A 14,927-nucleotide genomic window follows, 5' to 3' on the forward strand; every position below is an offset into this window, starting at 1 on the left:
GGAGATTTAGGTTAGATATAAGGAAGAAATTCTTTACCATGAGGGTGGTGAGGCACTGAACAGATTGCCCAGAGGAGCTATGGATGCCCCATCCCTAGAGGTGTGGGCTGGATGGGGCTCTGGGAAACCTGGGCTGGTGGGAGGTGTCTCACCCCATGGCAGGGGGGCTGGAATTAGATGATCTTTAAGGTCCCTTCCAACCCAAACCATTCTGTGATTCTGTGGTTGTTCTTACTGCTCTGAGCACTCATCTGGCCTTCAGACAGCACTGGCTCCCTGCAGGAGGGCCAGAGGGAACCTCATTGAAGGAAGACCCTGGAAAAGGCAAAACTGCACTGTAGGCTCATAAATATCATTGGGTAAAAAATAGGAGCCACCCCTCCCATGAACAGAGATGCAGTGAAGTCAGATGAGCGCTGGTGACTGCCCAGGTAACAGCCATTTCTCTCCCCACCCTGTTTCTGGTGTGGTCTTACACTGGTTTATGTGAGAGTCACTGCACTGTGAGCCTGCTCTTGGACCCCTCTTCTGTGGACATGAAGCTCTTCAGGGCTGGTTTTCAAAATGTTTCCAAAAAGGCTGTTTCTGAGCAGTGGGACAGGTGAGGCTTCTGCATCTTGGGAAGCTGCGTGCACACAGCAGGAAGATACATAGCCTGGTACGAGGCTTGCCACCAGGGCTGTAGCTTGACCTGTGTAGCCTGGGATCTGAGGCAGGGTTGGAAAGCTGCTGCTATTGCCTGTACATAGCCGAGAAAAAGCCTGCCTTCACTGCTTCCTGTTCCCTTTCCATTCCAGTACGCAAGCACAGAGGATATTCACATCAGATCCCAGGCCTTTGTTCTTAAAGTCACTGTTGATCCTTTGGTCTGAAGAAGAGCATCCTGCTGGACAGGGAAGGAGCAGAGAAGCGCAGCACAGTCAGAGGTCCAACAAAGACGGAAAACAGCACTGGAAGTTGGAATGGCACTGGAAGTCTGTGTAGCCTGGTTCTGAAGAGCTGGTGAAATAGTCCCAGTGCTTACAGGAGTTCTGAAGCCCAGGTAGATATTTCATAGTACAGAGAGGAGTCCTTTTACCCCGCTCTGGTGGGGCTCAGCAAGCAGAGCTGCCAGAGACAGGGGAATGAGGGCTTGCTTCAATACCTGAATTCAGAAATGCTTCGGTCGGGGAAAAGATTTTATTGGTCAAAGCATGGAGGGACCCTGGAATAAGTAACTACATAAATCCAGCACAGAGGTACACCAAGTAAAGAGACAGCTCACTTCTTACTTTCTGCTCTCCATCCGTATTCACTGACCTGGCGGAGAAGCTACAGAAGCACCCAGAGCTTCACCCAATTATAAATGCACAGTTAAATGGCCACGTTTAACTGACATTAAAAACTTAGAAATACAAGGATAAGGGAAGAGGACAGTTTTCCGTTTTGACACAGATAAACTTGATAAAATCTTAGTTTTGACTAAGTAATTACCACAGCATCCTGACTTCAAGCGGACAAGCCAGCATCCAAGAAAGAAATATCTGAAAGCACAATGGAGAACACCTTTGCAAGCCACTCTTGGCTTACACCACAAGTGTCAGCTGGCTTAATTCTAGTCACAGTATCATACCAAAGTACTGTGATCCCCAGGAGTTCCAGGAGTTGAAGTCAGCTGCTTTTTAAGAAACTGATTTCAATTTCAAGAAGTACAAATTCCAAACTAAGCCTGGAAATTACAGTAGAACAGTAAAATGCGTTTAGGCAAAAATTGTTCTAATAGCCTAAGTTATCCCACCTTTCTCCCCGTTAACACTTGAGAGATTATTTCCAGGACTCCATAATCCACACCTCTCAGTTTAAAACAGCTCTCAGTTTTAAGACAGCTCAGTTTCCTTCTCCAGCCAGCATCTCACTGCCAAGCTCCTTATACATCTTTGCATCATCACGTGCACTGTGGCAAGTACAGGACAGGAAAGCAAAACCAGTTACAGAAACCAACAGCCTGTCCCTGCTCCAACTGCACGAGGCTGCCACCTGCAGCAGGCACAACGCAGGTTTTCAACAGAAGCAACTACTGATTATTTTTTAAATAAAAAGTTTATTAAATCATTTAGACTTGAAAGAAGTCACAATAATTAATGCACCCAACAATTATAGCAAGTGCATTCTGTACACCACCAACCCAAATGGATTGATTCCGTATTTTATAAATAAAATTTAACATATTTACAATGAGAAATAAAAGCATGGCATTAGGCAGTTAAATCAGCAGGTTACACAAATGCCTACCAGTTGTTTTTTTTTAAAAAAGTACAAATCTACAAGATTACATACGACACGTATGACTTCATTAGGTTTAAATTGTCAGAATCACAACATTTTTGTACATAATTTTTACTATGGCTCTTCCAACCATTGCCTGTAAGCCCTCTTTTAATGGCTAAAAGCTCCTTTTCCTTCCCTACGGGTTTATCTGTATAAAATGCATTCCCTAAGATCTACTATAGTGCAGAAACATGAGAAAAAATTCCTCTAATGACTGGCTATGGAAAGTGACAATATGTACAGCTGTGGTAATTTTTTTTTTGCTTTAAAAATAGTGCAGATTCCCAGTTTACCCACCAGGGACAAAAATGGAGTCATTTTTCTCCTCCAAAATCATCTTCATTTCACTGAAGAGCAAGTGATTCAGATATACACTCACTAGGCTTAGAGACTGTAATTTGCTATATAAAAATACAGTATTTTAATTCTATTTACATGTTACAGATCTCTCACTTACCCAGCAAGCTGACATTTACAAGCTTCAAAAAAACAAAATACACATAAAACCCCCCCAAAACCCAACAACCCCCCAAAAAAGATAATGGAGTACGACATTGGTAAGCACAGTAGCTGGACCCATCCACCTAAGAGAGTTAAGGTAAGAAAAATGGAATGTGAGAAGTGTGGTTACTGGCTTTTGTTGGCTGTCAAAGTAAACAAAAATCTGTCCAACATGTCTCGAACATTAATCATGGCAAAAAAAGTTAAGTAAACGTTTCCAAGATAGACATTCTGCATCATAGGATCCTTCTGCTGAACAATCCCTTTAAAACCTGCTGAGTGGAAGAAGTGATCCTGAGGCTAATTATTTGCTTGGTTGTCTCGAATGCTTATTTCCTGATAAACTCATTGTCCGTGACCTCTGCCTAAGCACTGGTTTTGCTGGGAGTTCCAAGTCTTCAAATACAGGATTCTCGATGATTGCTGCAGCCTCTGGTCTTTCAGTGGGACTTGGAGAGAGCATGTCCTTCACCATGGTGTACTGAAAGAAAACATGAGATGTGCTATGGGAACCAATTCATAAATTCACCCTTATTTAATGTTCTGACTTCAGCTGTCTGTATGAACAACTAGAAAGTGTTCCCAGTTGCCTTCTTAGTAATTTGGGTATTAGTATGTTGACACAGTAATTAGAAACACATTAAACGTTTGAAAACGTATCACTGTGCATTCCTTAAATTGCTTTCACTATCAAGGACTACAATCAATTAGGAAAATCAAATCTCACCCAAGATTCAATAGTTACAAAACCTTTACGTTATTTGGAATCGTAAGGATTTTAAAACAAATAAAATGTAATTCATGAGTAGTTTTCAGCTTTATGCTTAAGCCACCACGTTTAAAGCCATGTAAGTAATTTTTCATGGTGAGTTAGAAGTTTTCCTTTAAACATACAGGTAGTTTGAAAATCTGTCTTCAAGTCAGAATTACTTAACAAAGCATCTTTCAGAGTAGAAAACAAAATGTCCTGTTCCAGCTGAGCACAGCACATGGAATTCCTCCAGACAGCCTGCAGCTGTAAAGCAAAAAAGGCTCATCTCATTTAGCTAGTGGTGTGAAGCTACTGAGAAAACCCAAAAGCACTTCAGCTTTCTACTGGAGAGGTTTTGTCCATCACCCCCTCTTTTTTATCTGAAACCGTATCTTTTCAAGGATTTGACTAATTTGGTTTCCTACTTGTTGATCCATTTCCTGGAGCTAGAGCCCGTACAGCCATGATGCTACTGTGATATCTCCACTTTCTGTCTAGAACTCTGCACGTTCTCCTTGTGAATATGGATTTGTTGCAAGAAGTCACTGCAAGATGTATGCAACACGAGTAACATCAAGCAACAAGAGAAAACAAGTAATATTGTGTATTACTGGAGATAAACTTGTGACAGAAGCATCAGCATCCACACTACTATAATGTTCTATAATGTTAGAATTTTGGAAGACAGCAAAGCTCACAGGCAGAGAAATGTGTCTTAAACAAAAGCTGGTGTTTTGGGTGTTTATTCCCCTTCTGTTTTTACTTGCAAAATAGTTGGAAAGCAAAGAAAAAAGCCACGATTACTAGCGTGAGACATACTTACTTCTTGTGCGTATTTCTGAATGAACAGTGGTGGAAAGTTCAAGTTTCTAACATCACTCAGGGTCTGCAAAGGTGTTAAGAAAACACGTTAATCTTCCAAAATATCATTCTTAACATAGTTATTTTTGAAAAATATGCCACTTCTGCAACCAAAACAGCCTGATGGAGAAAATCTCTGTTTACGGGTCTTGCTTTAGCGGTTAAAATCACAACATGCTTAACCAGGCGAGTTGCTGCTTCCCCACGCATACAGCCTGAACCCAAAATCATGTTACAAGAACTGTGATCCCTGCAGTTTTAAATTATCCAAAGACATACACTTGTACTTTCTCACTCTGGCTCAATAAAGTGTGCTGCAGCATCTGTAGCCCCCAAGGATCACCTACACCATTATTTCACCTACACCAGTATTAAGACTGAAAATGACCGGCTCTGTCTTAATAACGTAAGCACAGTCTTTGCTTAATGTTTACGGACTGACAGATTTATCAGCAGTTTTGAAAGGAGTTGCGTATTTGTGTGTCCTTGCAACGCAGCTATCCCCATCACTCGGTCTTTCTTGCATAGGCAGCACGTTGGCTCCATCTAGTGACGGGATTTTTCCCACATTCAGCCAAAGTTACTTGCAGCTGGCTGCCTCAAGAGTTGAACTTCTGTAGTTTCCAGAAACCCATGACCCACTTTAGCATCTTGTTTTAGGACAAAATACATGAACTCTGAAGTTAAATTAAATCCACTATTACTCGCTGGAAGTACAAACCAATCAGTTAATAGTGACGGGCAACCCCTGATCAAGAAAACTGAGTTTTATGACTATAAACTACTTCAAAACACTTATTTCCTTTACCAAGTCACTCTGCATTTAGTGATGTTCTCAACATCTGATCTGGAAATAAACTGCACTGCCAGAGACTTATAACTGCTGACAGTCTGAGACAGTGGCAGGTCTTGCATTCCTCCTCTGGGGATTTTTCAGCCCTTTGTCCCAGACTGCAAGGATTTGCTGGGCTCCCTGGGCAGGCAGAGCATTCTTCGCTTTAGCTAACAGTGGTAAGACCTGGCTGATGCCAAGGAAAACTTCAGCGTAGCCTTCAGTGTAACAACTTGTAAGCGACTATTAAAGAAGCTAATCTCCAGGACTGTAATCTCCAGGACTGACAAGAGATGTCTGAAGGTTCTTTTTATCAAAAAGTGAAAGTCTAGGCAAGTTAGGGCAATCTTCTTACTCTGTTAAGAAGCAAAAGCCATGGGGTCTTTGCATACACTTTAAGATTCATTCTGATTACTTGCTTTGCTTCTGTAGTCAGGACATAAACTGGCAGGGCAAAGCTTGTAGTCACTGCTGCAGGAGATCTTAAGAATCCGGGATAGCTCCTTATTGGGTATTTGTCTCAGGAAAACTGATTTAGGAAAACTCACATTGGTTTTAGCACAAGGGGTTCAAGTTAAGCACTGTCATTCCTTCTCTAGACTATGCCCTTCTGTATCAAAAAGCCAGACAATTTTAAGGAAGAGAAAGCAACACCAGCATAGGTGAAGCATTTGGTCAGGCTGCATTCATGGTGTGCTTCTTAGATCTCTGCTGAAACCAGTCCATCTTCACATAAGCATTTAAAAACCACCAAACACATCCATTAACAATGAATATATATCAGTTCTTTCCTTCCTGCAGAGGTAATTGGTCACCACATACAAGAAGAAAATCCTTGCTGGCTGTAGCTCCTGCTCTTCTCTATGAACTCGTTCCTCTGAAAGATGGATCTCACATGCATCTGAACAGCAAGGAAGACAAACCTCCCAAATTCATATTTAATCCAATAAAAGTCATCTATTACTGGGGAGACTGCTTTAAGCTGAGCAATGAGACAGACTTACTGCTAAGACTTTATAAGAAAACGAGTAATTTTTCAATGTTTTGGATAAAAAAAAAAGCTCAGGAGATGCAAAAAGAAGTGGTGAAAACACTGAGCAGGACTCCAATTCTTGAACAAAAATGAGCTGGTAGGCTTGAAGTTACAACCTTTACCATTTGAGATCTAGAATATCCTAATTCAGTAGTTTCTCTTACTTTAGGTAACAGAGGAGCTTTGTATAAAAGTTACAGCCTCGATCTGACTGCACAAATTAGGAAAACCGCAGTTCATTTCCAGTGATTCAGGGGTAGGTACAAGGCTGATAAAGATACCGTGTTCCTAGTTCCAACACTGTTTTAAAGCTGTGAAGAACAGCTTGCAAGTGTTTCACAGAGCAAACACCTCTTAAAGAAATGGTCAAACTGAAGATAACCCTTGGTGTTGTACCATACCTACCTTGACTCTCTCCATCTGTGTGCTGAAGGGGTAAAGCAGCTCGAAGAGAATCAGTCCCAAAGAAAAGATATCCACCTTGTGCGAGTAGGTGTTCCCACAGATCTGAAAATTCAGAATTAAGGTCAGGTCGGTCAATCCAGTCACCGCATGGAGTTACATACAATGTAATCAGCCCCTTTCAACACAGGGAAGTGACTAACTGTGCAGAGCTGAAAACAGGACAGGTACTGCAACAGCCTCTGGGCACACAAAACTTTATCAAATGAGTATGGCTGAGCAAGCTCCTGATCATCAGACCCATCTGCAAGGCAAAATGTTTCAACTTAAACCTCATGTACAACAGTGCGTCCTTAATGAACTTGAATATTATACAATTTTCTTTTTAATATGTGAAGAGCAAAATAAATCGATCCATCAAGTAGAAATCATTAGCTAATTTTTTTACTATTACACATAAAAATTACATATATGTCTTATTACATATGTATTTTATATATACGTATGTTAAAAGTACTGATTTTGAAATTCATTTTAGCTCAAAGCTCTACTTTGATGAGATATAATTTAAGTAACTCAATTGCAACAATTTACTAGAAAGAGTGCCTGATACTTGAACTCCCAGGAATTCAGGTGCCTCCCAGGTGGTGCTGGAAATAGCTTCAGAGTAGAGAGCACAAACCTGTTCTGGGCTCATGTAGAGTTTGGTCCCTACTTGTCCTGTGTGCCTGGCATAAGCTGGCATGGGGGTGAGTACCGATTCCTCCTCCTCATCTTGATCCATTGCAGTTACCAGTCCAAAATCCCCAACCTTTACTACATCGTCCATTGTGAAAAATATATTGGAAGGCTGAGAAAACAAACAGGAGAAAAGAAAAAGTTATACACCAGGATGCGTTTTGCCAGGTGCACCACTTTTATTCATATAATCCATATAAATTCATATAATGCTGTCAAGGCTGAAAATGCCCCTTGAACATCGCATTAGCAGCGCCAGCTAAGAATCTCAGCTGCATAGGAACAGAGAATTACCCCTGCATTAACCAGCCTCTCTTCTGGAAACCCCGGCTGCTCATTTCTTGGCTTCCAGTAGCGGTCCACTAACACTAGAGATCTAATGAGTAACATGCAGGAAAGTCAACAGCTGTGGGGAACAGCAGCGATAAGTTATCCAACTTTCCAAACACATGGCAAATTCACATCACGTGAGGGAGTTCTGACTTAGGTTTTTTATTCCCATCTCCAAGTGCTGAACTCAGTTGCAGTATTAGGATGATGTGCTACGTGCTGGTTATCTTACAGATAGGCTGGAAGTCCGGGAACCAGGTGTGCTTTTCAGCTGGTACTGCGTAGCTTAGCTGTGGGAATAACCACTTGTGTAATGGAATTCGTTTATTATTTGAAGCTTAAATACTTTACAAGAGCAATAACAGCAACGATTTGTCTTGTCTTGCTTTTAACCTACTGATAAAGGAAATCAGAACTGAAAAGAAACCTGGGGTGCCCCACTTGCTAATGGTACCCATCTCAGATCGTTTCTTCCAGAGCTTCGCCTTCTGGCTGATCATAGGATCACTGAATGGTTTGGGTTGGAGGGGACCCAGCTCCAGCCCCTGCCATGGGCAGGGACACCTCCCAGCAGCACAGGCTGCCCAAAGCCCCATCCAGCCCAGCCCTGGGCACCTCCAGGGATGGGGCATCCCCAGCTCCTCTGGGCAGCCTGTTCAGTGCCTCACCACTCCCACAGTAAAATGATGACACGACACATGCCAAGTGAGCAATTACTTCTTTGAAAGCTGGCTGCTCCACCTGGCTCACAGATAGAGACAGACACGATTCTGGAGAAAGAACAGACTGCTCCTGCCAGGAGTAAGCAGCAGTACTTCAAGGTTATGGACAAGGAAAGCTACGTGTGGAAAAAGCAGCAGGTGGTGCTGGGCACGCTCCTCTCATCGCTCCTGGACCTTCAAGCTGGGAGAGCCTGGTCCAAGCTTTGTTGGCAAAAGCCCAGGAACAGGAGAAGGCAGGCAGACACAGGGCAGTATTTTTCTGCCCGACTAAAGGACTACAAAGCTGACTTCAAAGTCCATCCGACTTCCTCAGTTAAAAACAAACCCGCTCCGTGCAAGGAAGAAGACAGAAGAAAAGGCTTCTTGTTTTCCTAAGCAAGTAAAACACCCAGGCAGCTTGGTGATAAGCAAGCAGTTAGATACAACTTGTTATTTCCACAGTACCCACATCCTGCCTCGAGAACTGCCATCTGAGCCAGGTCTTATCTCCCGCTGCGTTTTCCAGTGATCAGTGTCCTGCCCTTTAGAGTCACAGCTCTTTTAGTGTTCAGAAGCTGCCAGCCTGTAAACCCAGAGCATCTTTAGGCTCCCTGAAGCATTGTGGGTCCCTTCCAGCTCGGGGGATTCGATGATTTACACAACACCCATCCTCAGACTGGGTGCACGTTATCAAAAATCTTTTTAGAATCTTAATGCTCAAGGCACAAACATCCCCATTGGGGTTTGAATCCCATCACTGGATCTCCATAATCCTCCAGCGAACAGGCAAGAAGTCAACAAGATCTGTCTTGATTCACAAAGAACCTTTCTTAACAGAAAGTTGTATTTCTTATGCTTCTCTGGCTGAAGACAGCTTGTCTCTGAATGGCCAGGCATATAGCTTCTACAAATTAAGGAGAATGGACTGTTGGTGGAAACTGCCAGCAAAGAAGAGCCATCAAGGCATTCTGAAAGAGGACATCTCAGGTGAATGCACACGACTTTGACTTCCGTGAGAAGAATACAGCCACCCTCCAGTCTACTTTTCTTGCAACCCCCACAAAGAAATTTCTTTTCAGATTCTTCAGTCAGAGCAAGAATTCCCATCCTTTCCACAAACGTGAATAAATTACATCTGGAAGACTTTTGTCCAATTAATGCTGCAAAACGTGTCTAAGACTTATTTCAATTCCGTGATACCCTATTTGACAGGACCCATTATTGCTTCTGAGCTGTCAAAGCATGGCCAAGAGCTTAATCTGGGAGTAGCAATAACCTCACTGGACATATTTCTGTTTCTGTACTTCTTTTTCTTATAAAGAATTGGAATTGTGACTTATCCACTTGCCCACCTTATCTCCTGCCATCTTGTCATGATATCTCTCAGTACTAGGAGCCTAATTAATATAATTCAATGTACACTGTTAATATTTAAAATACTTCCCAGGTCTCTGCTACATAGAGCTAGCTATTAGCAGAAGCAAAACAGCTGTGCAGATTGTTCCTGTATTAGCACTGGCACAAAGCTGGGGTTGCACGACCAAATTCTGACTGGACTCATTACAGAGTCTGTCCCAAGAAGCTTCTGAGGACGACAGAGTGATAAATGTGGCTGCTGTTTTGACCAAGTGAACACCTAACACTTAACTGGACTTCCAGGATGCAAGCATGATGTTGTAGATGCAGGGCAAGTCTTCTGAAGCACCGAAGTTGTTTGCTCAAGGAGTCTCTTCAAGTTTTTTAAGCCAAGTAAAGTAAAAATCTCTTGTCCAAGCAGCTGCCAACACTGAACTTTTCAGATGTCCCAACACAACTCTACACTGCGATTAAGAGTGAAACAGCTTTATGAAGACCTACGTAAGCTTTACTGAACAGTGATCTCAGTGAAGAGCCTGCAGAGTTCCAACTGAAGGTATTGTTAGGAAATGTTACTGATTAACACGTCTAGCGACACATTAATACAGGGATTAAATTACTTCTTTGGTCACTTTCCCCAGCACTAAAGATTTTTCAGATGATTGGCTTAAGGTAACTGCTTAATGCTGATGCGGAAAGAAAATACCCAAAGAGGTTCATGAGTTTTACGAGTTTTTCCAACTTTGACTTACTTTTGTGTTACCTAATTTGAATCCCTTGTTACAACCTTGTCTGAAATAGAACCTTATCCTTTGTTTCTAGTGCTCTCTCTACCATTTGAGGGGCTACAAGAACGGTTGTAATCATTCCAGAACTCACTTCACTGCATCAATACCTCCTCAAATACACACAGAAACAGGAGCTGACTCTCCACCATTCAGCAAAAGCAAAGGACTCAATTTCTCACAGCTTACAGGAAAAAGACTAACTTCATCCAGGCTCTTCAACCAAATTCTGGCATCTGGTAACAAATGCTGACACTTCCAGTGCTAAAAGCTCCAGCACCAACTAACACAGGATCAGAAGCAAAATGAAAAAGGCACAAAAAGTTACTCCTGACTTCAGTTATCTGCAGCATCAGGGGTAACAACCACCGCTGCCTCTCCGGGCTGTACAGGGCTCCTTGCCAGTCTCACCATGCTGCCTGTTATCAGACATTAGAAGTTTATGAATCCTTCATAAAGCTGCGGTAACATAGTCAGCACTGACTCCATTTGATTCCAGAACAGTCTGCATTTCAATCCTGGAGCAGCAATATTTAACTTCTGTTGTCCCTAACCAGGAGTAACACTGCTGCTGTTCAGAAAGAATAACAGCAGAATTGTTTCACTTCAAAAGGCAGAAAAAAATTCAAAATAGCTTTTTCTATTTTGCTTCTGAGCCACACCACTGAGCAATGAGTGAACCTGCATCAAGTTCCTGACCTAAAAATGCCATAAACCCAGTGCCACTGACCTGTGCCAGGTACAAGAAGTCTTGCTGTAAGACAACTTTGACTGCAGTAACGAACGATCGGTTTACTTCCTGGAGCACTACACCTCCAAATTATTACAGACATTAACTCAGCTTTTGTGAAATCGATTCTGAGATCACTGATCAGCTATCTTAGCAGGATTCTCCTGTGAGGAGAAGCTGGAAGAGCTTGGAGAAGGGAGGCTCAGGGTGTGCTGTGTGTGTCCCTGAACACCCGAGGGGAGGCTGCAGGGAGCATGGGGCCAGGCCCTCGTCACGGTGCCCAGGGCCAGGCCGAGAGGCGCTGGGCACAGCCTGGAGCCCAGGAGCTCCCTCTGAGCACCAGGCAGCCCTGCTGGGCCGGGCGGGGATGGAGCCTGGCACAGACTGCCCAGAGCCTGGGGGGCTCCTTCTGGGGGGCTCCAGGAGCCGCCCGGATGTGGGGCTGGGCCCCCAGCTTGGGGTGACCCTGCTGGTACAGGGATGGGACAAGATGGCCCCTAGGGGTCCCCTTCCCACCTCATCCCTTGTGTGGTCTGTTTCCAATGTCGTACTACTCCCGTACACACACAGAAGTTACCTGTAACCACACACTCCTCATCTGTCACTTTACAGAACTTGACACAGCTAAACAGTGGATAGAGTCAGTCCACATGTTTCAGGAATTTTACAACACTGGAGACTTTTGTACGGCAGTTTGGGCACAGATAATTCAAGTTACAATAGCTGCAAAGACAATCTCACAGCAGTGAACTTGGAAATATCTGTATACAGACACAGCCAGTGAGACAACTAGTTAAAAGCAGAGTCTGGAAAGTTCGGGCATTCAGTGATGACCATGCCAATAACCGTTTCCTACAGTTTCCTATGAATACAAACCTTGAGATCCCTGTGCATCAATCCTTTACTATGCAGGAAATCAACTGCTTCAGCTATCTGCAGAAAGATCTGCAGGCACTCTGTCCTCTCCCTCTCCTCTATCATACATCTTCTGTTCATCCAGTCTTTAAGGTTCTCTTTCCTGCAGAGCTGCATTTGGATGTAAAGATACACCTTTGGAGAGGTGGGCTTGACTTTTTCCACAGTATTTTTAGAAAGGTCCAGGCTTAAACTTGTTGGCCTTGGTGGAGAAACAGAGAGGGGACTTCCTGAAGCAGATTTCTTGTTACCAGGTTCCTTTGTACTTGTTGGCTTATCCTCAGAAAGATTTCCATCTTGTGAAACGTCAATTTTATCTTCCTTACTAGAAGCATTTCCACAACCAGAATCTTCAAACACAATAGAAGAGGAGGTCCCTTCTCTCAGGTGTACAATAGGGACAGGCAGAGGACAGATTTCCAAGGAGTGACCCAAGGTGGAGTGACCCAACTCATTACTGTTGATAGTGCTGTCTTCCGCATCGCAACCTTTAAGGACGCTGTCCTGAAGGTTTAACAGTGGATCTTCTGACTGCTGCAAGTCCCTGTTGTCTGTAGCATAAAATTCCAGAGGAGAAAACTCACTTTCAGACGAGTCAGACTGACCACATGGTATTCCCATGGAGAAAGACTGTCCCCTCTCTGATGAAGTGGCAATAACTTCAACGTGGTCCTTTGTAGAAAACGGCTCTGTTCTGATCTTAAATGATGGGACATCCATTGGACTGGGAGAACTGAGAGGCCAATCAGTGCTAGAAGAAACAAAAATCAAGAGATCAGAACTCCAGAGCTTCATCCCACTAGAAATGCATTTTCAGAAGACCAAGTTTAAACAAATACTTCCTCTGAAAAAAAATAAAAAGCATTGCGCTGTGACAGTAAATAACTACCCACAAATGGGAATCACTAATAACCAGGATATGGCACCCATTTTTCTAAGCGGGCACATCATCTCCTCATTGTGGTGGTTTCACTCAGCTGGGCAGCTGAGCTACACCACAACTGCTCTCTTGCTCCCCCTCCTCAAAGGGAAAGGGGGAGAAAATACAACAGAAAGGGCTATTGAAATAAGGGTATTGAAAAAAGGGTATTGAAATGAGGACAGAGAGATCACTCACCAATTATTGTCACAGGCAAAACAGACACAAGAGAGGGAGATTAATATAATTTATTACCTATTACTAACAAGCTAGAACAGGGGAAAACTAAAAGCAAACTAAAATTATCTTCCCCCCATTCACCCTCTTCTACATCCTCCCCCGAACGATGCAGGGGAACAGGGAATGGAGGCTGTGATCAGAAAAAAACAAAACATTAGCAGACTCTACCGCCTATGTTTCTAGGGTGCAATCAGGCTCATCTTTAGCTCAGGAAAACTCATCCCTTTAGAACACGCATTGCGATGACTATTTAAAGTCCTTAGTAAAAATTACAGCTGTGAAATGTTAATTTGGTGCCTGAAATATAGAAGTCGCTGTATTCTAAAAATGGTTAGGCATGTTAAGATGTTATTATGAGACTGCTAAATAGTGGGTCAGAGGAATATTAGGCCTCATTCTTCCCTCGCCACCTTTAAATGTTGCTAACGTACACCCACTTTTTCCTTATTCCTAACACCTCATGTCCTTTACCTCATTTTTCATTTTTAGCCTATTTCTAACAAGCTTTATGAATCAGTCTGATCATCCGTCACAAATTTGTGCCAAAATATACTAATTGAACTACTGGAGTACTGAATCAGAGCTATCAAAACCAAAACAAAGAGGAGGACAGCTGTGGAAAGGTACGAAGAGGACAGAGATGCCCAAGTTTTAAACCAAATCACAGTACCAAGCAATGCCCCAACCTTCCTAAAACCCCTGATTACAGAAGTTAACTTAAGAATTACAAGATCTAAGCTGAAAGAAGAACCTTAACACAACAGAGGACCCAAAAATTGAGAAATGCCATGCCCAAATGTTGATATATTTGTACCTTGTTAAACTGAGAATTTAACAGACTACGTTAATAATTTCTTTCTTACATAGTCTCTGCATCTTCCTGGATCATCTACCAGTTCCCCTGTTCTGCTGGTCTACAACCTCAAATTCAACTGAGTAAAAACACCCACGTATTACCTTTCATCTTTTAACCACTGTTCATCCATCTTTTCCTGCCATCTCTCAGGTGGAGCTTCCAGCCAGGCGTTGAAGTACCGAACAATACCTGGATGCTCGAGTTTAGCTAACGCCTTGACTTCCCGCATCACCTTTTCACGAGCCAGCTCCCTAGGATTTGGGTGAGAAGAAAAATAGAGACACGGTCACATGAAGCAGCAGCACAGCACAGAAATTTCTGCAAAAGAAAGTTTAACCAAAGTTAGCCCAGTATAAGCCAGGCTAGTAACATTGCTCTTCACGTGAAAAGCCCTATCTGCTTCAAATTCCCCAGCTTAACTCCTTCAGGTTAGGAGCACGGGGAAGCAGTATGTGCTCATAATGGTTAAGCATTTAGTCACCTCTTTTCAAATAGTTACAGGCAGCAGAACTCAGAAGAAAAGGTTTATCTTGCTCTCAACTATTTACAATGGCAGAGAAGTCCACTAAACAGCAATATTCTGCAGGGATGTAGAAGACACTGGCACAAAAGACAGACAGAAATGGCTTAGTGTTTCTTTTTTAATTGGCAAAACGTAACGATGACCTCC

At 42.9% G+C, this 14,927-nt stretch overlaps 1 protein-coding gene across 1 annotated transcript in view; it reads right to left on the reverse strand.

Annotated features, from left to right (window-relative positions):
• Positions 1–2,063: 2,063 nt before the first annotated feature.
• EIF2AK3 (eukaryotic translation initiation factor 2 alpha kinase 3) overlaps positions 2,064–14,927 on the reverse strand; it is a 43,015-nt gene continuing 30,151 nt past the window's right edge. Inside the window, exons 12-17 of the mRNA XM_035324998.1 lie at positions 14,359–14,508; positions 12,204–12,993; positions 7,370–7,537; positions 6,691–6,792; positions 4,383–4,445; positions 2,064–3,289 (exon numbers count right to left, since the gene is read on the reverse strand). Coding sequence (XP_035180889.1) covers positions 3,113–3,289; positions 4,383–4,445; positions 6,691–6,792; positions 7,370–7,537; positions 12,204–12,993; positions 14,359–14,508 — 1,450 coding nt within the window. The 3' untranslated portion in view covers positions 2,064–3,112. The remainder of the gene's footprint in view (positions 3,290–4,382; positions 4,446–6,690; positions 6,793–7,369; positions 7,538–12,203; positions 12,994–14,358; positions 14,509–14,927) is intronic.

The sequence above is a fragment of the Oxyura jamaicensis genome, chromosome 4 (assembly GCF_011077185.1).
Source record: "Oxyura jamaicensis isolate SHBP4307 breed ruddy duck chromosome 4, BPBGC_Ojam_1.0, whole genome shotgun sequence".
Taxonomy (NCBI): Eukaryota; Metazoa; Chordata; class Aves; order Anseriformes; family Anatidae; genus Oxyura; species Oxyura jamaicensis.